This window comes from Puntigrus tetrazona, chromosome 5 (assembly GCF_018831695.1).
Source record: "Puntigrus tetrazona isolate hp1 chromosome 5, ASM1883169v1, whole genome shotgun sequence".
NCBI lineage: Eukaryota > Metazoa > Chordata > Actinopteri > Cypriniformes > Cyprinidae > Puntigrus > Puntigrus tetrazona.
The window spans coordinates 9,948,338-9,974,608 of NC_056703.1; the positions used below are offsets into that span (position 1 = coordinate 9,948,338).

The following is a 26,271-nucleotide window of genomic DNA, read 5'->3' on the forward strand; positions in this document are numbered from 1 at the left end:
ACTTCCCTTGAATGTTGTTTGTTGCCGCATGGCTTTTTGAGAGCCTTTTCATCATCGTGCTTTTGGTCTCCACTTCTGTGACAGAAGAGCGCACTGTTCAGGTACATGCTATATATTGATTAAAAGTAGAAATCCATTTGAAGTATCTTGTTTGGAAATACATATTAACATACAGTATTCATGGGTAATCATCATTGATACATAAAGGACATATCATTCCTTTGATTCTGCTAAAGAGAGGAACCTCTTTGGAGCAGCTAGAATAAATGTAAAGCTAATGAGAATGAATAATGGATGCAGTTGAAGAGTAACGTGCGTACACCTCTACCTCTGTACAGACAATCCCTGCAGGCTTAAGCTTTCCCACTGGAGGTCTGTGCTAAATGATTACCGCTGTCAGAAACAGTCTTCTGATTGGTGCGCCGTACTTGGCGCTTGGGAGATTTGCATTACATTCTAATCTGAGGTTAATGGTTATTTTCTAGTATAATTATACTGACCCACCTGATGTATAATATGCGGCTAACACATCAATCTGTTACCCCCATGCCGTTATACTTCTTTATTATTTGTTTGCTTTAGAATGATCATTATTGATCTTTCAGTATATATTGCACATTAAATATATTTAAATATATATAAGTACATATAAAATAAAAGAATAATGAAATAAAAGTTATAAAAAAAAAAGATGACGAAATAAAATGTATCTATCTATATCTATCTACAATTGTTTGTTTGTTTGTTTATTTATTCATGTAGTTATTTTTCATTTCTGGAGGTTTGGTCCTCCATACAACTCATACTTTGCAGATGGCGGAGTGTTATGCCATGCTAAACCAGCATATCTCTGCATCAGCGTTCGTGTTGGGGATGTATAAATATGGAGGCATTATGCGGTTTTACGCTGGACCCACCACAGCGTTGCTTTTTGCTTATTTGTGGCCTGAATTGGGTCAGCAGCCCCGTTCAGTTATTCTCACTGATCTCCTCTAGTCTGAGTATAGGATAACACACAATCTCCCCTGCTAAGGTTCTCGCGTAAGACTATTTTTAGCATCTGGTATGGTGCGCATATTTAAGCTGGGGATGATATAAGCTTTCAGAGAATCCATTTTTTTATTTTCTTGTCATGTTTCATGGAGATAAAGTGTACAGAAGCCAGCAGAGACATTACTGATATGGCTAAAAATGCGAGGGTTTATGTCTCCTTTTAAACAATTGATTATTCAGCGATTAACAAATATTTTTCTAGGCAAATCCAGAATGCCCTTAGCTGTGGAAGCAATATGAAACACTTTTCCACCTGAGCTGCTTTTTATTATTGCACGTTAATGATTTGGAAAATACCCATTTTACTAACAGGATGTTGAATGTCAGACTGTGCAATGCTAAGAGACGTAAAATGAGGTTTGAATTGATTTTCCTGTGTGCGCTGTGTTGTACTATAGCGTGGAAGCGCCTGTGGTGGAGTCATGAATGAAGAATCCCGTTTCTGAAGTAGAGTGATGGCTGCTATTTATAGTTAAATCCTGTGGGGTGTTTTCCACTGTGTATGTTGCGCTAGTCTTACATTTGAGTCGATTAAAATTCAGCCATCTGAAAAACAGATAATCGTCGTCCTCTTCTCCACTTGTCTGTCAGAGCTTATGGCTAAGATAAGGAGTTGCGTTTGATTTCAGCATCGCTGCCAAACCTGGAGTGTTGAAATGATGAAGACAGGCTCACTGATGCAAGGCTCTTCCAGCAGCATCCCTCAAACAGATCACACGGGTCAGATAGTGCTCCATCGAAAGGACAGATCCCTTTCATGCTTTCTGAGCCTTGAAGGTGAATCTAGGCTCTGTAACTCCTTCGGATTTGGGTTTGATGAACGCACTTGGCTTTGTTGATTTCTTACTGAAACAGAAGCCTGGGTGAGGCAACTGGTAAGGGTTAAGCCTTTATATAAAAAAAATAAGTATTTCATTTAAGCTTCCACTATGATAGAGAATCTGTGACGTTAGTTGTTATAGCACCCGTTGAAGCTTTACTGTAGGTTGAATCATGTAGCTAAAGAAATATTGAGAAAGTTATCCCTGTTGTGAGACCGGAGTCATTTTAATACAGGAACTAACAAAGGAACAAATTATATTCCTGTACCAGATAGATCTCATTCAGATAAAATAGATCTCATTCAGCAGAACGCTGGTTTGCTACATTCTATTGCTAGTAGGTGGTATTAAGAAGAGGGTTTTCTATTCTATTCTATTCTATTCTACATTTTATTATAAATAATAAAACTAAAGAAATATTAATGAAGTTGACCCTGTTTAGAGACCAGAGTCATTTAATACAGGAACTAACAAAGGAACAAATTACATTCCTGTACCAAAATACATCCACCTGCATATCAAAGATATGTTTAATTTTAATTTGATGTGTTATTTTATTTTAGAATTTTATTCTTAATAATGAAGCCAAAGAAAGATTAAGGAAGTTTAAAAACCTGAATCATTTTAATATAGGAACTGACAGAGGAACTAGGGATATTCCTGCACCAGAATAGCTCAGAATAGATCTTCATTCCTTCATTCATGTGTTCCCATGTGTAATTTCAGTGCACTTTAAAAACCTTCTTTATGCAAACGAATCAGTCCAAGAGCACAAGGCAACTACCTATTTTATAGTTTAATCCATTTCTGTGCCATTGATGTATGTTTAACCAAAAATAGGCAGTATTTCCTTTATCTCCTGGAGACAGGTACTCCAGTCCCTTGGCTCGGGATTTCAAGCTCTTTCAGACCAGAGCGAGGCAAGCACCTTGTAGCCATATGGAGCAGAAACGCCACTGAAGAGCCTCTTAATCTTCTCAACATGGATTGAATTTGAGGGCCTTGTTTTCAGACACAAAATAGGAGTCCGGTGTGGCTTTTTGCATAGCTGTTGATGCTGTGCTTCTTCGGTAAATGGAGGCAGTGGAAAGGGAAGAGAGTGGAAAAAAAATCGGTTCCGGCTATCCTTAACCAATGAGATGAGCGTGTATAGATATTCCTCTCTTGCGTTTGAGCGGGATTAAGACCAGCTACTGTATTGAGTTTACAGCCTTTACAGAAGTGATTTGAATGCTGCCAATAGTTCAAAGCCGCCTTTATCCTTGGCTAAACAGACCTTTCCAGACCTAATAGCATTTTCCTGGCTTGTTTGTAGGGTTTGCCAACATTATTTATGTTGTGACAGCTCATTCAGCGACTAATGCCTTGCTGTCAATACAGTTACATTCTAGGGTTGCTGTTGTTGTGTTTGTGTTCTCCAACACAGTTCTTTGATTATTTTTTGAACTGCCTTTTATCACGCTGCTCTTAGTGATTCTCAAACAGTATTGCTCTTTCAGGATGATCTTTTATTGCATGCTCGGTCAGTCATCGAACACCCCCCACCTCCACCCCCCATTAAGCCCAGTTAGAGAGAAGGCTCTCTGAGAGAACCTTGACAGAATATTGGATTTATTCAATATGATACCAATATGAAGTCTTTCGTTTTATATTGTACCGTGTAGTTCTAGTTTCATCTTACAAAGCTTACGGATATTGTTTTTTGTTCTGCTAGAACAAACTTTGGCAGATCCATTGGCACCTCTCCTATGCCTGTCGACTGCAGATGGCCAAGGGTTATGAAACTTCCATGATCCATCTATATCATAACAAAGCACTGTTGTCTTTTGCCTATAGAATTTCTGTCCGTGATCTAAGTGAGTCCGAAATTTTATGCCATCGGATTTTGGCAGCGCTTTATGTCTGTGACCATCCCACTGAGTCGCCTGCAGCTTTTGGGAACATTTCAACGATAAAGGCTCCTTCAGTAAACATTTACATTCCCGTCACTCTTTAAATGCAGCCGCTGTGGTTAGACAAACATATTTTGAGTGTCTCGCTATAAAGATTGATATACTTCAACCTCTGGCTTGAGCTGTTTCCTCAGTGTCCCAGCCAATAATTTGCTGTATATGAAATGTTGGCCATGGAAGAGTTCAGGTAAGCTGCAGATCTACTGAGAATTTGGTAGATTCTCAGAATGATAAACATATCAGTGTCTGAGAGGCTAGAAAAACAAATGTAGTTTTGTGTGCTCTATCCTATCTCATTTAGGCTGGTGTTTGCTTGCCAGCCAGCTAGCTGCACGCAATCCACATATTTTACAATTAAAATGTTTTACTTAACCCCTTAGCAGTCCAGTGCCCCTCCTGAGGTACAAATCCTGTTCAAAAAGAGACCTTAGGAATTTTAAGGGTTAAAGACACAGTGGGCCAGTGGCCATAAACATAGCCAATATATTAAGACTTTTTCTTAATAAATATTTTGGCCAATTAGCATATTTTTTCCCTTTTTTTAAGTAATTATGATATGTTATATGTCAATATGGCAATATGATATGTTTGGCATCCAGAAACCATTTAGTCAAATTATTTAAATGATTTAATGCTTTTAATAACTTTTTAATATGTGTTTTTTACAATAGTATTTTTAGATTATTTAAAATGAAATAATATTTTAGGTCTTTACATGTTTATGTAAAATATTTTTAAATAATTTTAATTCATTCATTTTATTTAATAACTATATGATTTTATATATAGTGATTCTTATATTTTATTTGGGACTGGCTGATTTGAAGATTTTGTGTTGTTATTTTGACTTTTGTTTTGACGATTATGACTTTTTGCTTGGTGAATAAAAAAAAAAAAAGAGTGAAAAAAGTTTTGTGGACTTGGTGGACAACTCACTTTAAATAACAAGCTAGCAAACCCTAGGACAACCTTATCAACCATATTACCGTAGTAGCCAAAACGGTTCAGAAAACTCTAGAACCTGCATTAACTGCACCTCAGTTTCAGCACAGACGTGCACCACACATTTTCTTGGAAAAAGAAAAAACTATAAATCAAGTTATTTTTGTAATTTGGTTTAGTGCTTTCAGTGGCACAGAAATTACATACTTCACCTTTAATAAGTGCTACTCAGATCTGCCAGACCAACCTTAACCTGTGTTACCCAAGCACTTCACAGCTCCTGTGTTGCTATGGTTCTGTTACTATGACACAGAGGTGTCTTTAAATGGCTTCTGGGCTGTGTGAGAGTCTTGTGTTTAAAAGCGTCTAAGGTGTACAGGAGGACAGATGTTTGGAGAATGCTGGCGCAGATTAAGACACGGTCTGTGCCACTCAAGATGGAACATTAACATAATCATGTCAGTGTCAGTGCAATGAGAGGGGACGGACAGGACGCACCCCACATGTCGCTGTCTGCCTCCTGTCTGTCTCAGAGCAGGTGGACCTTTATGAAAAATCAAATTAGTTTTGCAGAGTTCCCCACCCACAATCCCCACACATATGGTGCACATATAAACACTGCTGATGTATCACACGTGACTTAATGTCGTTCCAAACTTGTATGAGTTTCTTACATTAGAAACAAAATAAGATACTTAGAAGAATGCTGGCAATCAAATTGTTTCCCCATTGACTTCCAGAGAATCGGTCAACGGTGACCAACAACAGTTTGGTCCTTCAGGATTCTTCAAAATATCATAAAAAAGAAATATCATACAGGTTTGAAACAGCATGAGGGTGAGTGAATGATGACACCAACATTTTGGAAGAACTATTCCTTTAACTACCCAGCGTGGCCCCACACGATGTGGCTCTTCTCTATTACTTCACACTTGGGCCTGTCATGTCTGTGCTGACATTTGTCAGTTCACATTCACTGTCATGAAGAGAAGAGAGGAGCGTGAGAAAAATAATGCAACAGGAAATGAGCTTGTGTAGTCAAAGAACCTTTTTGCTCGTTTAGCTGTTTTTTTTTTTTTTTTTTGATTGAGGCTGTTTTATTGCAAGACATGGTAAGAACCGCTCAATTGTTTTGAAGTCCTGTGCGTCACACACTAGCGTGCAAGTTATAGGATCCTCCTTAACTTTGACCTCTTCAGTTTCTAAAACTCTTTCTGTATTCTGTTCAGTGTATGATGTTGCATGTGTTCAGACCAGATGAAAGTTTCAAAAAGGTCAGAATTGTGTAGGCTGTAGATTTCAAAGAAAATTAGAGAGAACCTCAGAGCTGATTTGCACATAGATTGGACTGGCGGCTTTAATTTGGACTTCAGCCCATTCAGGTTAAAGCAATAGTTCAGCCAAAAATGAAAAAGTCTGTCATCATTTGCTCATCCTCGGGTTATTTCAAAGCTGTGTGATCTTCTAGATAATTTTTTAATTTCATTCAGAATTACATTTTATTTAGAATTTTAACACGATGCCTATATATAAATTAAATATTTGATTTTAAAAAGGATGTCTTCAAGATACCACACTGTTTTTCTACTAGCATAAATAGTAAATATTCATACCTGAAATAAAAAACAGTTAATTTTGCAATGTTATTATATTTGCAAAGAAATGTAAAAAAAAAATGCTATGCTTTTAATCTTTGTTGTTTCTGTAAGAATCCAGCAAACATATATCTGTTTCCGCAAAAATATCACTTTCATTGATACTACATTTTTTGACAAGAAACGTCTTTGAGCACCAAATCACTATGTTAAATTGATTTCTGATGGATCATGTAGCACTGAAGACCGGAATAATGCAAATTATTCCAATTATGAAAATTCAGCTGAAATTTTTTAACAGGAATAAATTACATTTTAAATAATTTTAAATTGTATTATTTCACAATATTACATTTTCTATGCTCTTGTTGAGCTTGCAACGTCCTTCAGAACAAAGTGCATATTATAATATTTAATACTGTATTTGTATTTATTGCATCAAGTACCATAGTTTTAGATCAGCATGGAACAGTGATGTAGCAGCCCTTTAATTCTGCCAAAACGTGTTGCAGATCCACCAGTCTGCTCTTACCTCATTCACTATTTAAAAACGACATGTCTGACGGATGCATTACTTATGACTAAACTCTCTAACCACCTTCCTGAATTAGTCATCACATTTCAGAACGAACACAGACATACTAATCTAGCCGTATCTCATCAAAGCTGTTCAAATGTTTGTTGTGACTATACTATAGTGAGTCATTTTGTTTATAATTTACGCTCTCATTACAATGAGATTAACTGGCTTCCTCTTCAGCAGGGGTGGGACAGAATTCCAGGCAGTTAGGACAGGAAAGCTTTGGGAGCTCTTTAGCATTTCCTTCCTGGACTTATACAATGCTCCAGTGCCTACCATGCTTATTATCAATGTTGAAAACAGTTCACTTAGTAATATTTTTGCAAGAACCGATATATATCATCTACGATAATATTCAAATTTTTGTTTTAACAATGTGCAATTTGACATTTTTGAGTATTTTCAAAAACCATTCAAAACACCTCATAACCGCAGCCTTCTGAGCAACATGACAGTGATTCATTTCTGAATGAATCAACTATTTAAATGATTCAGTACAATCGCAAAGATCCACTTATTTAGTGACTTAATGCCACCTACTGGGGATTTTACTTTCACATTTAGAGAAGAAAAGAAAATAACATGAGCGTTTCACTACTACACAAACTTTTTTCTTACCACATGTCGAAATAATAACATTGTCAGCGTCATTTCTGCTTTTTGCAGCGCACATTTTTTTTTGTATGATAGCCTAACGTTTTCATCAGTTATTTTACTTATGGATCGCTATATTTCGAAATTGGATGAAATATGGACATTCGAAATCGGATGAAGTAGCACATTCGATTACATTTGTTTAAATGCATTATTGAGAGAGCGCTTAATGCATTTAAGCAAAGCCTATGAAACAGTTGCAGCGCTTAGTCAGACGGTCTGAATAAGTGTTTTACCTGTTGAAATCATATGCTCTCAGCAGAAAATATTCAGTAGCCTATCTAGAAGGACAAACAAATTCCTTTTAGTATAGTTTCCCTCTCACATCATCATAGCCTTCACATTCTTTCTGATTTGAGTTACCCTACTTTATCAAGAGAGCAAAATATTTTTAACATATGAATTCTTGCTAAATATGCATTTATATTACAGGCCGTTGGCATGAATTGTATTTGTGATGCAGCGGTGGTGGAGCGCTCTCGAAGTGAGTGGAAACCACGCCGCTCCGACTGTTAAAATATCTGCTCCTCTCTCCGTTCAAAATTACACCGGTCCGCTCTCATATCTGGCGTGAACTGACCAGTAGAACGTGAAGAATATCAATAACTTCAGGATACAGCTGTCCAATAAAACACGCAGCAATATCGTCTAATTATCATTATCACTAAAATCACAGAAAATATTGAAATACCATTTTTATCAAACTTGATAGTCTAAGCATATTTTTTCATCTTAGAATATTATGGTGTGGAATTTTATTGCACTAATGATAATTTTTTTTGTGTGCTACTTCATTGAAAGCTCAGATTTGACAACTTATTAAAAGGAGAATCAGACGTTGAATGTTTTATTGTAGCTTGGCTGAAAAATGGAGAGGTGTTGAAGTGAAACTAAATGATTTTGGCAGCTGTAAGGTTGAACTGTTGGGTCACACTTCCAGGATTCCAGCTGTAATTAGATGAAGCATGCTGGATATATCTGGACATGACACAAACGTGGATGCATGCACAGATAAACTCACACAAACAAGCCATCTTTCTCAGTACTGCCACTTCCTTCCTGCTCTAATGAGGGTTTTTGATATCAGGCCGGCTGTGGGCAGATCTACTTATTGGAACATCAGATAATGAATGTTCTGACCCTAAAAATAATTCAAATCAGTTGCTTGCAAAACGAGTTTAGAATTTATGTGTACAATGTTAAGTACTAATTAACAATACTAATTAAATTATACAGTTATGTAAAATAATAATATAATTAATTAATTAATCCTTCAATTAATTAGCAATTTGTTTTTATCTGTCTGTTTGTCTGTTTTATTTATTGACATTTCTTCACACTATGACTACATGAGCTCCATGAGATATTAAGAGATTGCACAAAAACACCAGCATAACTGGTCGGTCTCACCACACGTGCATTTATAGATTTGGACTTGTTTTCACAAACATGATTGACGCCTCAGCATAGGCCGAGTCTCTCTGGCACATCTCTGGCTCGTTCCAGAAATATTTGGTAGTCGCTCTGTACCTTCTGTGAGCTGCGGCTAAAAGCATCATTTATTTTGAAACCTGATACTTTCATAAAGCCTGTGTTTTACAGGTCACGGTTTGTGCAACACTCTACAGAGATACGTTGATTGCTATAAAAGCAAGTCACGCACAATAATGCCCTTTGTTTTTGCGTAATGAAAGAGCACTCTTTCTCCATAGCCGAGTAGGGGGAATGAATTAGCTACGCTTCAGCTATTGGTTTATTATCCACAAGCTCTTTTGTTGTGTGCCATTAATCTATGATTAGAAATCTAAACAGGCAATTAGGAGGCAATATTCCAGAAATCAAAATCCAATCTGCCACTAATCAAACACACCTTCGTAGTGGGCCGCTGAAATTGAATGGCAGTGGGCTGGAATACATTAGAACTAATGATGCCCAAGTATAACTCTCTATCTTTTTTATTCGCTTTTTCTCTCTCTGCGTGTATGTCTTTATATCTTGCCTCATTGCTTTTGGCCTGTCTCTTAACTTTCTAGTCTCTGGACACTATAACCCACTCGGTTTGCTACATGTGCATGAGTTTATGGACAAACACAGAGAGAATTTAGAAGCCTGTTACCTTTAAAATATGCACAGTTCCCACAGGGGAAAAAAAGAATTTTTTTGGGAGGTGGTTTGTCAAAAATAGAGTAAGACTAGTTTATTTATTGAAAAAGAATTTTTCTTCAGCAAGGATGTGTTAAATTTAGTGCTAGGCAAAGATAAATATTAAGTTTGAGTTTTTGTGTTCATAATATGTGTGTACATTATGTATAACTATATATATATATAACTTTACATTCATCCAAAAATTACATAACGCTTTGCATAAAAATATTAAGCAGTGTAACAGATTTCAACATTGATAACAGGAAATTTTTTCTTGAGCAGAAATCAGCATGTTTGATTTCTGAAGGATCATTGTTCTGAAGGATCAATGAAACCGAAGAGTGCTGAAAATTCAGAAATAAAATGACATTTTAAAATTTTACAATACAATACAATTCTTTAAATTTCCTATAATAATAATAATAATAATAATAATACATTTCATTGTCTTTTTAATTACATATTTCTTTTATATTTTAATATTCATTACAATTTTTGCACCAATTTGTTTCACAGAGAGATCAAGTTAGAATTAAATTGATCGACTTGTTCCAAATAACCATTGTTTAATAAACATCAGTTTGCTGAAAGAGACCCAGATATCTTGTATCATAATATACAAGTAACAATAGCTGATGCCTAAAGCTTTTCTTCTCCGCTGCCCCAAAGCCCCAAGGATCAGATCCAGTTTCTTCATGTAGCTTGTGCTTTTAGGGCTCATACGGATCCTGAGAGAATATTGCTTACAGATGGGCCTTTCACTTGAGGTATGAATAGCCACATCTCGGCGGCACAGACAGGACCGGGTTGGTTTCTAATGGATCGTCCGGCCGCTCCTCAATTTCACAGCACCGTATCTGTGACGCCATAACATGCAGATGGTTGATCAAGCTCCCAGACGTCTTTTCTGAGCGTGCACTGCATGCATACGCTGAACAGCACTGCAACGCATTAGTCAATGGGCCATGAAATGCCAGTCGCTTTTAGCATTTGTGAAGTATAGTTCAGGTGCTGAGAGGCCCTTGACATGGGTAAGTAATGTTTTGGCTGCGAGATGGATGACTATGAGACCAGCTCACACGGTTATTCGTTATAAATCTATGTATGTGATGCATAAGGCTTCATAAATTCAGAATTGTGAAGAATATAACCACCTTAAACAGGTCAAGGCAGAGCAGGATAGATTGCATAGAGCCAGGATCTCTGTGTGCATGCATCTCTCAAGTCACTGGATATATTACACAGCCTTTATCTGACTGCACAATACAAGCCGTGCTGTAAATCAAGGGTTTCCATGACAGCGTGTCCTTCCTTTTCCTGAAGCATGTGTTAGAGAGGCAGATCGCTCGCTCGCTGGTGTGACTTTGCGCGGCTCGCACACACACGCACGCATGCAATCATAAAGTCTATCGCCGATTTAATCGCTTCTGAGTGGCTGCGCATTAGGACGAGATAAGGATGTGATAGACAGAATGTGTGAACTGAGCAATCACTCATCCCAGACTGTTAAAGTGTCCATGACGGCCCACTGCCGCTATCCAGCCCTCTGTGTGACTGTGTTTCAGAGGCTGGCTGGTCCCCAGGCTTGATATTTGATCTGTTAACAGCTGGACCTTCAGTGGTAGAAGCAGCACATGGGACAGTGGGAGCAAGTGCAGAGAGAGGAGGAAGTCAAACACATGTCTTTCCTGCCCTGCGCATGGCCACAGCCCGGAGACCCCACATGAACTGAACTCTTGGCAAAGGCTTCCAGCGCCTCTCCCCGGAGAGACCACATTGCTGACTGGCAGCCAAAAGTATCATACAAAAACAGTATTTGCGGCGCATGCTGTTGTTGATGTGCGTCCATATGGGCTCTGGCCCTCTGAAACCCTGGATAGCAATAGCCTGAAGTTGCTTGACCCATTTCATGCGGTGACAGTGCATTACTCCTTCATTTTCACTTCCTCTAATCAAGCAAACAAGCTCCTACACGGCTGTTGCTCCTTTTGTAGTCTGATGTCATGCAATATGTTATCCCTCTTGAAATTGCAAAGTTATTCTGTCAGTCAAAAGGACTGTACAGTATACATTCGACTGTCTGATTTAGATTAGCATATCAAGTGATTATCTTGTTATGGTAGCATACTTTAACCAATTAGCCTGCTAATTTGCTAAATCTGGTTTGATTATCTGTTTTAGTGAAGTTGGGGTGTATATATATATATATATATATATATATATATATATATATATATATATATATATATATATATATATATATATATATGTGTGTGTGTATATATATATATATATATATATATATATATATATATATATATATATATATATATATATATATATATATATATATATATATATATGTTGGTTGGTTTATAAATATACATAAATATACATATATATTTTTATTTTTATTATTTAGTTTTAGCCAATGATTATAGTGTCATGTTTTGATTTATCTATTTTATTTAATTAGTTAAATGATTGGTTTATAAAAAAGTATATGATTATAGATTTGCATTTATTTATTTTTTTATTTTTTTATTTTATACCCTGTGATTCCAGTGTAATGTTTTAATCATTTGTTTTAAACTTTTTCTTCTTTTTTTTAGCATTGTACATTAACAGGTTTACTTATAGCAATCTGCTATGTTTGTTTTGTTACTCTTGGAAAGTTTAAGGCTTCTTGTTTTGGGGATTTTCTTCCATTTTTTTTGCCTACTGCTTCCTTCTTACTCTGTTTACCAAGTTTTATAAGCAAACAGAAGTGATATATGCTCTGGCTGTGTTGTCAGGGTTGCATTCCAGAAAGGGAGCGCTGACCATAAGCTGAATTATACAAGTGAAAGTGTGAGAGTGCGGGCGATTGTGTGCTTTTTCAAGCCCCGCTGTGCCAGAAATCTTTCAGAAGGGTGTAACTTGGATACGTGACTAATTCTTTCCAGATGTTCAAAATTACCGTCACAAAAATATTGTTCATCTAGCAAGTCTGGTGGGGGGTTAATGGAATCACGTAGATCATGTATTTTTATTCATTATGCAAACAAAGCTTGAAAACCAGCGCCAGACAAAAAGTTGTGCTTCGCTGAGTAAATACTTTTTTTTTTTTCGGAAAGGGTCTCCTTTGAGGTTCTTCACTATTTTTGTTTTTTTGTCCAGACCTGGGAATCTGGAACAAAAGAACAAAAGGGGTGGCCAAGGGAGAGAGAGAACGACTTCCCAAAGCTGTTGTTAGAGAAACGACTGCAGCCAAAGTGTGAGGAATGTCTAAAACGAGGCCCCCGTGTTCAGAGACGATGAGAGGATGGAGATTTGGCACTGGATCACTCGGGAGGACAAAGAGATTAGCAGAGCCATTACAGCCCCGCTAGCTTCTCTACCTTGCCTTTTCTCTTTCATCCCTCGTCCTTCCATCCCTTTTTTAGTCAAGCTTATCTGCCAGCCGTCGTCTCTAAGCGCTTTTGACCATCCGTTACTTGCAGCTCTCTGTGGAATGCCACATCCCGACCCCTCCTCCCCTCTTCCCATATCATTCCGGTCCATTGGGAACACATCTATCCGTTGGCTCAGGCCTGGCTGAAGCAGAGCCGCTCCTGAGCCGGCCGAACTCGTCACTCATTGTGTCCCCCCCGACCAATTACCACCTTCCATTTGATTTCCGTAGGACATCCGTGTGGTTTCTTTTCAGTTATTTGTTTTTTAAATGGTCTGATTTAGTTAATCAATTTTGCACAAGTGCAGCGCGGTGAAATGAAAGCCAGTCCCTTCTCTCTGTCAAATCCTGGCGTGGCAGGTGCGACTCTCGGTCATGAAGATGGATGCGGAAAAGTTGATGGGAAACTGGTATGACCCAAGGTTATACAAACTCTCTTGGCAGAGGGATTAATTGTGTAAGATCTTATAGATGATTGCTGTCGTGAGGTCTGACGGAAATCCTGTTAGCCTGAGCGCGATGCATTACTGACGGTGAGGCTGAAGCCCAGGTGATGCATGGAAACTGTAATGAACAAAGTGGAGGTGAGAAAACTAATCTTCTCTGTATCTTTCTGACCTTCTCTGGAGGGATATTAAGTTAGCTGATGGTGCAAATGGTTATGAAACTATTAATCGGACAGGAATGAATGGAAAGAAAATTTGAGACGTTTTTCATTCAATGGGATGCTAGCCGATTATTCAGTTGACGCTGTGCAGTGTACACTGTGCTGTTTTTTTTTATAGTTGGATGAATGTTAGTGAGAGAGGAAAGAATAATTGGAGATAAATTAATATAAAGACTGTAATACACTTTACTTTTCCCTGATGGGCACATAGTATGATTTCATCCAGGATATCAAAACATGTTTGATATTTTAAGTTCATTTTAAAACACAAATTGTATTAATTTGTCACAAGTCTCCTAGCAACAAGGACTTTGGTCCTGCATTTTGTTGTGTTCAGAATTACTTAAAAATCTGGTTTTGTTAATGACCAGTTTTACTCCTTAACAATTTACAAAGTCAGCAAGTGTGTGATGCCTGTTTTAAAGGGGTCATGAACATCCTTTTTGTTGTTTTGTACTGTTCTCAGTTTAGAAGTAATTGGCTGTTTTATTGTTTCTGTTTTCTGTTTTGATCATCCTCATGGTGGATTATAGACTCAGTTGTGTATGTTTGACAGCCTACAGTTACAGTATTTCTGAGAATCCAGCATCAAATTTGCCTTGTTTGTAAACAAATATGTGGTAAAAAGAAGTGAGCAAAGGGCGGAATTCTTACTGATGTGATCTGGATGTTCATTAAAAGTTCATGCACTCTTTCCTAATGTTGAGATCAAAAAGATGGCAATGCAAGGGATGGGTTCTTCCACAGTGTTTTATTCAGAGCCATCTTTAACATTTGATTTCTGTGTAGATCTGCTTGATTGTCTCTCTCGTAAACACTACTGTACATGCATGAATTAGTGGGTGGGGCTAAACAAGCAGCAATGTAGAAGCAGGTGTTGATCATCTTCTGTAGAGGTGGTGTTTAGTTTTACATCAGTGGAACATTCAACAACCTTTTTTTGCGGTTCTAGAAGAAAATACAACCCTGTGCCTCCCTGCTGAACAGTACATGAAATTAATAGTATGTCTGGATTTGTGGCATTCATAAAATGTAGATGAAGGTACCACTGATAATTTCAAGAATTTCAAGAAGTCCATTAATTGTAGTTTATTTGTTTTTCAGGAAACTGATATTTCAATATATTGCCTTGATAAAATATTCCACATTTATAAAAATCTGAGTTAGCAGGTGTGACTTGGTATTACTTACTACTCTATTTCTGCAGTATGTACTGTACAAAATGCATACTACAGTTTCTGTATGCTAAGGGTGTGCAAAAACCGCTTTTAGCTGGTCACTGGGGCAGAATTCTTAAAAATACACCTTATCTACCTAAAGCAGAGGTGTCCATTCCTGTTCCTGGAGGGCCAACACACATTTGCCTATAAGTTTCTAGTAAGACCTTGATTAGCTGTTTCAGGTGTGTTTAATCGGGTTTGAAACTACACTGTGCAGGACCATGGCCCATTGCCCAGACCTAAAGGATGCGTATCCTGTATTAAAACGCACGGGTGTTTTGACCCAGTAAAAATTAGAAAGACATTGGTTGTTGTATTTGAGGTGTGTGGAGAGCACATATGTTACAGATGGGTGGTCGTTTTATCCAGTGTGGATCAGGGACAGGCCAGATAGCAGACTGACTCCCTATTCAGAAGCTTTTTAATTGCCAATCGTTTTTCTCATTTGCCTATCTGCTCTCTTTGCTCCGGCTCATATTATCTTCTCCAGCTCTGTCTCAATTTGCCATTGTGGAAGGCTGATGCTTATCTCACACACCTCCGTGTCACTCCTAGCAGGAAAAAAAAAAGATGAAATTAAAACCCACCTGGTATTTCTTTTGCGTAAGAAACCATGCTGTGCAATTACCAAACCCTCAATTATGTGCAGATTCAACACAAGAGGTTTTGAAACATGATATAACGCTCATGAAAAGGACCTCAGCATTTCTTGTGCAGAAACCCAAAGTGATCTGAGGTCTTGGTTTTTCTGTAGCTTGTTTCCTTAACAAAGTCCTTGTTAACAATCAGTCTTTGGCATGTTGCTAAGGAACACCCAGTTCTCCCACAGCTTTGAATCTGTTCTCAATGTTTAGAGATTCTCACATTGAAGCGTTTACTACATGCACAACAACCGTAAAAAGAAAGTGTGAAGAAGCCTGTGATTAATGTATTATTAGGCATGCCCCAGATGTTTATCATTATTGTCTGTCTACCGTCTTTCACCTAAAAGGAATTATAGGTGTTCCTTTCTCTCTAAAAATAGAATGCATTAAAAAGAGGCTCATTTTCTAAAGCCTGTTGGGTTGCCCAGAAACTCCTCTCTCAGTTGCGCAAGAAATGCCTTGCAAGCACATGCACACAAACACACAAACGAAACGGTGGGTTCAGGAGTTCACCTGTGTAGTTGTCATGGAGGCAAAGCTGCTATCTGTGGCAGCAGATTTCCCCCATGTGGTGCGGATCATCCGTGATAAAGATGCTACTGTATGATGCTCAGGTTGGTTTCCAAATCCTCAGCCTGCCTTTTTGCACTGTATCTCTGTCCGCTGACTGAGGACACTGTTTATGGGTTTTTGCCCTATCATTTAAGGGGAATTTTCACTGGAAAAGCAAACATCATGGATGGCTGGTGAACATTTAAACTTTTACATCCTGAAAGGTATTGATGTGATGGTCAGGTGTTTATTTTTATACTGTAAGTAAATTAGATCTGCTCCGGGTCTCCCACAGATCTCATTTTGGTTTTGTATATTTCTAGAAGGGTTCCTGTTTGGGTAAATGGCAGAGCTGTGCTGATCATGAGGTTCAAATATAGGGAACTTAAAGTAAATTCAGTCTTTCAAAGGATTTTTAAAGATTGCCAGTCAATGGTAAAAAATAAATAAATTAATAAATAGTCATCATGTCTGTCTTGTTTTCCAGCAAGAATATTTGAACGTCCTTAAAACAAGGTCGTTTTACTTCAGAAGCAAGACTGCATCAGAGAGCATGACTTAATTCCAGAGAATATATCTTGAAGTATTGCGAAGTATTTTTCAATTTGCAGATTTCTTTTTTTAACTTATTTTCACAATCATGCATTTTGGAAAATGTGAAAAAATGCAGTAAAAATATATATTTCCAACTTCTATAATAATCATTTTAATGCACCTGTAAAATATCTGCCGTTGATATTTTTGTACAATCTATTCTACTGACATATTCAATAAACAAGGCAATGATGCAATATTTATCTGGTGCTATTTTGCAATAGAGAAGTAATTTACTTCCCTCAAACATCTTTATTTGCCTTAAACTCTGTTCTTCTGTGCTTCTGAACTCTGTAGCTCCTACAAAGTGATTGTTGGCTTCTCTGAAGCTGCTCCCTAGAGTATCCTCTTCCTTTGAGCAGACAGTTTTGTGGGACGACCTTTTCTAGACAGTGCCTGGTGGTTTGATGTAGCCTCCGTTTCATGATAATGCGACCAATAATGTCCCCAGAGACATCATAGACATTTTCTTTGCTCTTTTCTTTACTTTTTAAATGTTTATCTTCAACAGTTTATGGAGTTTGTTTTAGTTCTCACAGATTTTTCTGATTAAAAGAAAAAAATTTATCCCTTAATGTTAATATAAATGATTTACAAATAGCGGACAATTACAAGAATCTTATTAAGAATTCATGAGTTTCAAAAATGTCACTGAGAACTGAATTTCAGTGTTTGTAATTGCATACAAAGAAAAGATTAGCTCTATATTTTGCTCCTTCGGGCTGACAATAAATGGCCATGAAGTGCAACCAGCATATGTGGCGAACCGAGACCCAGTTTTGATTCTTATTAACATAATGTCATTAGAAACAGATACTTTCAGTGTTCATTTGTCATGTTATGCCATGATTCCCATATAAAAATCCATGCTGAAAAGAGGCATATTTATCTGTGCTTTCACAGGGGTGCTAATAGGCTCTTTAAAAGTCTCTCATTACTTTCTCATATTGAATTCTGCTCAAGTCTCCTTCTGGGCTGTCAGAAAGTTAATCAAAGCTTTGTTTCTGTGCGGTACGCCTGCATAATCCATGTGGCACTCAGCTATTAGGAGTCAGCCACTTCTGTTGAGATGTTTTTATACTCATCAATCATCGGTTTCAATCAATTCATGTACTGACACTCCTGTCTTAGGCCAATTAATGGAACAATTAATACGTAATCACTCCAAAAAGGAAGAAGTTTCTTTTGACTTCACTTTCTCTTAGAAGAATATAGTTCTGAGGTTGGACAGGCAGCCGCTCGAACTGCCAGTGCAGAGAAATGATACTGACACATGAAAGGCTAGAAGTCAATGATTAGCGAGACGGGCTACGGATCAATTTGGCCTGGCGCAGACTTTGAAGCCTTCCGCTATGCTAATCAATGAAAAACTGCCTGCTCGTTAATGCATTCAAAGATGGATGGAAAACAAATGGCTACTTCTGGCATCATCCCTCATCGGCCCTCCTGTGGCCTCTGCCAACACACACACACACACACACACACACACACACACAAACAAACACACACACAGAGCTTCCCCCAGACTGATTGTAGTGTTTGTTGTTGTTTCCTTCTGTGCCATTTGTAGTGTTTTTATGGTTGCCTTAACCATCTTTACTTCGCATTTTCACTTACAAGTGATTTAGCTTCAGGAAGAATTTAATTTTTTTGATTGTTTGTTGTTTTTACCATCTTGCCTAATGACTTGAGGTCTCAAAAAATCTTTTTCAAAAACTCAAAAACTTTCTCTCTCTCTTAAACAGACATGTTGAGCCCTCTTATATTATTGTACCCCAAAGATTCAACACTCCAGGGTTTTTAATACAATTCTGTTGTTTTTGTAGAATATGTACACGGTGCAGTTTTGTGTATTTGTGTGTATTTTTCATTCATTTGTTTGTGTGTATATTAAAGTGTATATATTTAATATTGTTGGTGTATATTTCAAAGTGCAACGTAATATATGTATGTGTATTGTTTATTTATTATGTATATAAAAGCACAATCATTTTTAATTTAGTATATATTTTGAAAAGATTTACGGATATACACACACACACACACACACACAAATATTTATATATAATCATTATGAAATGCTATCATATGAACAACCCATCAGTAATGATACTCGTTTAAGATTCTCCCAATGTAATTGCATAAAACTTTGCTTTTATTTCAAGATGGACATCACTGCAACGTGTGTCACATTGATTTGGTTCAGTGAGTTGATTCCGGAACAGATGTTGCTACTGTCAGACTGATTCATCATTAACTCCCAAATTCATGAGTGTTCTTCAATGATTCATTAAATGTAGACTGCTTCTGACTACATTCTCTATACTGAATCAGACAAGTCCTTGTCTTGAGTGCCTGCTCGACTCATTTCTTTCCTCTTATGAGTAGAAAGTATTAACCATATTAAAATATTCCCTCATGATCTATTATTTACAGCTGTGACCTCTGACCTTGAACCACCGCCCTCTGCTTTGTCCCACAGGAGCAGAGTCCCAGTAACCAGACATCACTGGCCATGATGCAAGAGCCCCAGGAGGTTGTGGAGGAGACTGTAACTATAGAGGAAGACCCTGGAACACCCACCTCTCATGTTTCTGTGGTTACCTCAGAGGATGGGACTACGCGCCGCACAGAGACTAAGGTACTCCTGCTTACATCTGACACATTTTCTTTTGTTTGTACTTATTATGACAATATTAGATATGCAAATGCACACAAGTGCTCGTACATGCTCACAACATCTCATGGTAATGTTCTGTAATGAGGTACTATAAAGAGATTTAATGGAAAACTGAGCTGTGTTATATAAGAAGTAGGCTAATGTAATTTCAATTTATTGAATGTATCCATGCATTGAATAAAATTTGGAAGAAAATTTAAAAAATGTAATTTATTGTATTTAATTTTCTTCATCTTCTAAATTATTTCAGTTAGTTGACAAAACAGTGTTTTTTCAATTCATCTTATGTTTATGTTTATGTGTGTGTGTGTGTGTGTGTGTGTGTGTATGTATGTATGTATGTATGTATGTATGTATATGTATGTATATATATATATATACATACATACATACACACACACACACACACACACACACACACACACACACACACACACACACATACATTTTACACATTTTTAACAACACTAGGATAAACCTTTTGTCCAGATTATTGGAATGCATTTCATTTCATGTGGTTTACAGTAGTCAGAGGGTTCTACAATGAGCTTGTCTTTAATTTCACCCAATCAGCTCTTTAGTGATTAGACAGAGGGATTAACATGGCAGACTAGTGCCTCTTTTCCAGTAACACAGCTCAGCTGTCTTGAACCTGAGAGAGTTAAAAGGCTAAAAATGTTAAAAAGGCTAAAAAGTAATAGTAAAAGCTCTGTTTAAATATATTAATTTGTGTTGTGGTTTTGTAAGCCACATTGTCTTGATTTGCCTTTGCTTTTGTTTTGTTGTTTATAAAAGGACAATGTGACTAATTTGAAGGTGAGTTAAAATCTCTCCCTCACGCTTTCTTACACACGCCTCTTGTCAGTCACCATTATTTGTGCCCATTGAAGCTCAGCAATGCACAGCATCTCAGCACTAGTGTGAAATCACTGCATAAAGCTTCATTTGGCAGAGCGGTCACCTCTTAACGCCCTTTACTGCTGCAGTCCAGGTCTTAAGTTTACATACCCCTTGCAGATTCTAATAAATGTTTAAATAAATGCTAAACATTTATATAAAAAAAATGAATTCCTTTAAAATACTGCCTTGAGGATAGTGATGATGTTGATAACGTGAGCAGACAGCTGTTTTGCCATATTGTTAGGTGCAGTATGTCGAAATGTAAACATGCCAGTTACAGACTAGGTTGTTGTTTTTTCAGACAGGAGTGCTGACAGCTTCTCGTTGCTATGGAAACATTGGAACTAAATGTTGCATTGTGTGAACGCAGAACCTTTCTTTGGAATACATGTGGTTCTATACAAATACATTATTTGATTACAGAGTTGAAGGAACATAACACATTTTTGAATTTGAATTGAGTAATAACATACAATATATAAACATAGCATAATTAAATTCTAATTTGCCACTAAGAACAACTGAAAGTATGTAAAAAGTATTTTGTCTTTTGTAATAACACTTAATAACAGTAGCGAAAAAAAAGTTCACACAGTTTTCTAAATGCACCTTATTAATTTTTTTGTAAATTATTTCTCTATTCAAGCCTTTTTGTACCACAGAATATCACCACTTGAACTTTGGTAAAACTATATTTCCCTGGTTATGTTTGCCAGATTCCCCCAGTGATTTAGCCTTCCATTCCTTTCAAATGACTGTACATTTGCGTTTAAATCAATAACTGATTGATAAAGCCAAATCCCAACCCTATTGCTTTTGTTGTTGTTGTTGTTTTTACCAATACAAGTCATAATTTAGAAGAAAAGTTATGTTTAGTTATGCTGCTTCTGAGTACGAAAAAAAACCTTGCGATTTCTCTTATTTTATACATTCTGCAAAGGGCATGTATATTTAGGATAAATGGATTATGTAAAGTGTACAATACATATAAAATGTATACAAAATAATACAAAAACAAACAGCTGTATGCATGCACAAGCATTAACCAACGTGCACATAGAAACAGCTCTGTAAGGCAACTGACAGTTGGTACATAGTGGGAGGAAGTGAATGGTAAAGTATGGTCTAACTACTGCCCTGCTCACCATTACACCACTCACACACTGCCAAACCTATGAAACACACTACGGAATAACATCACAGTGTACAGATGTGGGTCCTTCTGTCACATGTTGTTGTGGAGACAAGCTTATAGTCACGTAAATACATCAACTCCAGCTGCAGAGCTCTGGGTGTGTAGGATAAAAGGGATGTGTTCTGTTATACTCTAGATGTATTTGAAACCAAAGGAAGTGCCTTTACATTCACAGTCAGCATCAGTGTAATTCCTAAAGAAACGGCTGCAGATCATGGCATCTAATGATCTTGATCAAATTCAGGGCAGCTGTAGAGATAACCAAGGAAATATTATGACTACACATGCTTACTTATTTATAGCAATGGAATTTTATGAAAAATGTAAAAATGGATATTGATGGATTATTTGAGTCAGCCTTTTTTTTCCACCAGCTTTTGAAATGCATGCGCATGGGATGTTATAACCAGGTGTATCCCAGTGAATGCAGAACAAAAACCAATTAGATGAAGGCACAGGATGTTCTAACATTGAATACATATGTGCCTATACTGTAGATATGCAATGCACTGCTTATGAAAGCATAATTTTGCAGACTTTATTAGTATAAAAGTTATAGAACTGTAAAATCTGGCCATGACGCCTGTAGACACCTTTTAACAGGCGAACATTAGTAAATGTAGACATTGTTGTAGATGGGCAACAGTAGCCTTGGTGGTTAAGCTATGTTAAGCTATGTCTATGCAGTCTGCATGATTTTGCGGACTTTATTAGTATTAAAGTTTACTTTTACTAGTGACAACATTGCTTTATACATAATGTTAATCTGTAGCTGTGTATGAATGGTTCATTAGCAACATGTTGTATTACTTGAATTGGTAGATTAGAGACTAGAAACATCATAGACTTACTTATGTACAGTATTACTGTAATGCTCAGAGGTTACTTTTTGAGCACTCCTACAGTTGAAAAGTTAAGCTGCTTGTGAGTAGAAGCCTCAGATAAAACATCTTGTGGGTTTTTTTCCCTCTGCTTCTGTGTTTTCTCTTCTTGGAAACTGTCCAGCTTCCTCGTGCTAGAGGAATTTTCTATTAAATGCTGGAATTACTCCTGTGTGAGGGACAAAATGAGACAATAAAATAATATTTTATCTCAAAGGCATTCTTGTGTTTTTGTGTTTAGCCTGATAACTCGCATCAAAAATTAATTCCCTGGCCCAATTTGTGTTTCGTACTGTTCTGGACTATTAACAAGCCTTCATGGGAAAAGTCCTACTTTCATTTAACTGTTTCCCTTTCATTTCTGTTATGAGACTTGACGTTTCCATATCGCTGTATACTCTTCTAACTCGTACCTCCTGAAATAACATACTTTCACTGTAGGTGACCAAGGTGGTTAAAACCATCACACGCCGAACCTTCCAGCCAGTGATCCTGACAGAATCCAAACCATCTACTCCTGCACCTCCATCTACACCAACACCATCTGAAACTAAACCAGTAAAGAGTGTTTCTGGTTGACGTGTCTCTGCCTCCCGTCTTTCATCTCACTAAGTGTGTCTGTAACTCACAGCTGGTGTGGCAGCGGTCTGTAAAACTAAATACCAGGGAGATCATAAAACCTATATAGAACTGTAAAATCTGGCCATGACGCCTGAATGCACCTTTTAACAGGCGAACATTAGTAAACGCAGCCATAGATAGACACCTTTCATTAGAGTCAACAGTAGCCTTGGTGGTTAGCTCAGGCTAAATATAAGCCTCAGTGTCCCTCTAAATTCTTAAAATCTCAAAACTTGCTTATGTTTCACACACAATTTCAATAGTTCTTTTAAAGTCGACATGAAATGCTCATGCAACCCATTATAAAATGTAATGTGTTTATACAGAGAGAGAGAGATTAACATTTTAGGTCATTGTGCAATTTTCTGCTTTTTTTAACATCTGGAATTTTCACAAAATAAATTCGACCTTAAATTGAATCAACACTGCTTACGACACTTTTGTCCATTATTAAAAAAAAAAATCTGCATTTTTGTATCCATATTTAATTTTGATAAAAAAGAATCAAATTTCGGACTCTGTATGCAATGGCCTTTAGTTTTTTAATCTCCCCAGAAAAAATGCATGTTTATATTCGCAACAGTATTTAACTAAATGAACACACACATGATATTTTATCAAGAAAAAATAAGAAAAGAGTATAATAACAACCTATTTTCTTACTATTCCCAAATCAGTGTTGAAGCATGATTTCTGCATCTCACTTGTTTTAACATGTTAACTTCTTGTGTGGGTGTTAAGGGGTGTTCACACTGACAGCGACTTGTAGAAATGGAGTAACTTATTCATTGATTTGAGTTGCCGGTTTGAGACGGCATGAGCAACAGAGACAGTTGGCGATGCAATAAAGTAGTAACAGTAGCAACAGCCAGTAGGAGTGCATACAGTTCACCTTACAGCTGCAAATGTAATTCACCTCATGAAAACAGTTGGATACTGCAATCGAGTGTAAATGCCTGCTTACAAACAACCGTACAGCAGCGGGTGACCTCCTTCAGTTAAATTGCCATCAGTGACATCGCTGCTTTGATCTTAATGATGTTTGTTAAAATGAACTGCAGTTCCCTAAAAAAGCAGCATACTACATTGGTTAAACTCATATTGGGGTCTGCAAATGTGAAATTGCTGTGACTGTGGTTACAAATCTTTCCCCTCTTTAGACATAGACACATCCCTTGTGATATTACACACTGACAACTGGCCATGTGGCTTGTAAGGGTTCACACACAAATTCAAGCAGTCATGGTTCATCTCCAATGACGATTAATTTTTATCAAGCTCATTAATTTCCAAGATGAATTTACAGCCATGGACAAAATAGCCAATTAATTGCTTTGCAGAATTCACTGAGCAGCAAATTGGTTTCTGTATCAGCATTGAACCTTCAGGAGCAGCAGCACTCCATCCTCTTGACAGGCAGACATTTTGTAGAATAAGGGACTGGATTAGCACTCAGAGGGGAATAGTGATTTATTTAAGTTGAGTCATAAAGACGTCAGGGCCCTGTGATAGACACAGAGAACTAGACCATCACTCAGGTCCATGTAGTCCGGTGGCAGTTCTTATGATGATTGATTTATTGTTAGCGTGTACACTGTACTCTCTTAGTATGTGGTAATGGTTTTACTTTAAGATTCCTATAAAGGGTGTATCGAACGTACATATTGGTATTTTTAAAAATTAGTACAATGTAAAAAAAAAACATGTATGTACACAATATGTGCATTGTACCAATTGCTTTATTTAAATGCAAGTACATAGTAATTAAGGCCATCTAATATAAGGTTGGACCACAAGTCCAATCATATCTGCAACAATGCAGCAGCAGCAGTTCATTTTATTTCCTCAGAACAACATTTATTTGAAATTATTATTTTTGTAACATTATTAAAGCATATACTGTCAAAACGATTGATCCTTGCTGAATTCAAATAATTTATTTAAAAGCAAATTCCAAAAAGGACAATTGGTGTGCTGACAGTGCTAGAAAAATTTAGCATGTGAAAAGTTTTCTATAGCTAAACACAAAATTGTTCCCTTAGTTTAAGTAGTACGTTTGTTGCTGCTAGGGAAACGTAACTGTTAACAAAGTTTATGATGAGGAACTTTGTAACAACTACAACCAAGAACCCACAAACCTTATATTTTCAGTTCTAGCTGTGTTGTTACTGATGAACACAAATCCTTTTAAAACACTGGAAAAGGTCTTCAGTCATTTCTCTGCTACTCAGCCAGCTCACAGTGTGACATCCACTTCCCTGCTGATGTTAGACCACTGAGTCAGTGTGCTGCATTTCACTCATAAATGCCTGTGGTTGTTTTGGCTGCTATGATTTGAGCAATCTGACATAACAGCTGCATTTTGAATGGCCCTCATATCACATATAGGCCATGCACAAGGCAAAAAAGACAGGAAATGGCTCACTCTAGCTCTGCATCAAAAGCACAAACTTTCACTTCATTAATTACGTCCCTGAATTCTTCTAACTCTGCTGCTTTTTCCATCATCGTAGGTCACTAAAATGGTGAAGACAGTGACAACACGGACAGTTCGACAGGTGCCGCTGGGTCCAGATGGCCTTCCTCTTCCAGAGGGCTCATCTCCACTGGGAAGCTACACTGACTCCATTGATCGGCGCTACATGAAAAACGGCGAACGCTTCATCACACCCCAGGCCACTTCCACCCTCACACGCTCATATAACAATTACAGCGACTCCTACAATGACACTCCAGAAAGTCAGTTTCGCCATTACGCCCTTCACGATGGATACGGAGACGTAGCCGACAACTACGGAAGTCTGTCTCGTGGGGTCAATTACAGGCCCTATCGCCCCTACATGCCCACCGGTGGATACCGGCCAGAGAACAGCTACACTCTCCCCATTCGCAAGGACGACTATGGCCATGTGGCCCAGCCTCAAGTCCCAATGGGAAGTAGCACTGTGGATCTCAATCGTTCTCAGCCTGAGCGCTTTCAACCCGAACCCTACGGACTGGAAGATGACCGCCGCAGTCTAGGCCCAGATGACGAAGAGACGTATGACCTAGAGCCCGATTATTCCACAGCTAACCGCCGCACACTGCCCGGACGTACCATTCGAGAGCCATTGCGCAACGGCCCCCGTGTGAGGTAAGAATC

General features: G+C 37.6%; 1 protein-coding gene across 12 annotated transcripts in view; it reads left to right on the forward strand.

Moving 5' to 3' along the window:
* The window catches only part of arvcfb (ARVCF delta catenin family member b), a 164,408-nt gene that overhangs the window by 84,708 nt on the left and 53,429 nt on the right, over window positions 1–26,271 (forward strand). For 9 of the 12 annotated variants that reach the window (XM_043238598.1, XM_043238596.1, XM_043238601.1 and 6 more), the window contains 4 exons: window positions 19,335–19,493; window positions 20,328–20,348; window positions 22,950–23,066; window positions 25,643–26,262. In XM_043238598.1, coding sequence (XP_043094533.1) covers window positions 19,335–19,493; window positions 20,328–20,348; window positions 22,950–23,066; window positions 25,643–26,262 — 917 coding nt within the window. The remainder of the gene's footprint in view (window positions 1–19,334; window positions 19,494–20,327; window positions 20,349–22,949; window positions 23,067–25,642; window positions 26,263–26,271) is intronic. The other 3 variants (XM_043238603.1, XM_043238605.1, XM_043238602.1) reach the window with 2 other exon arrangements.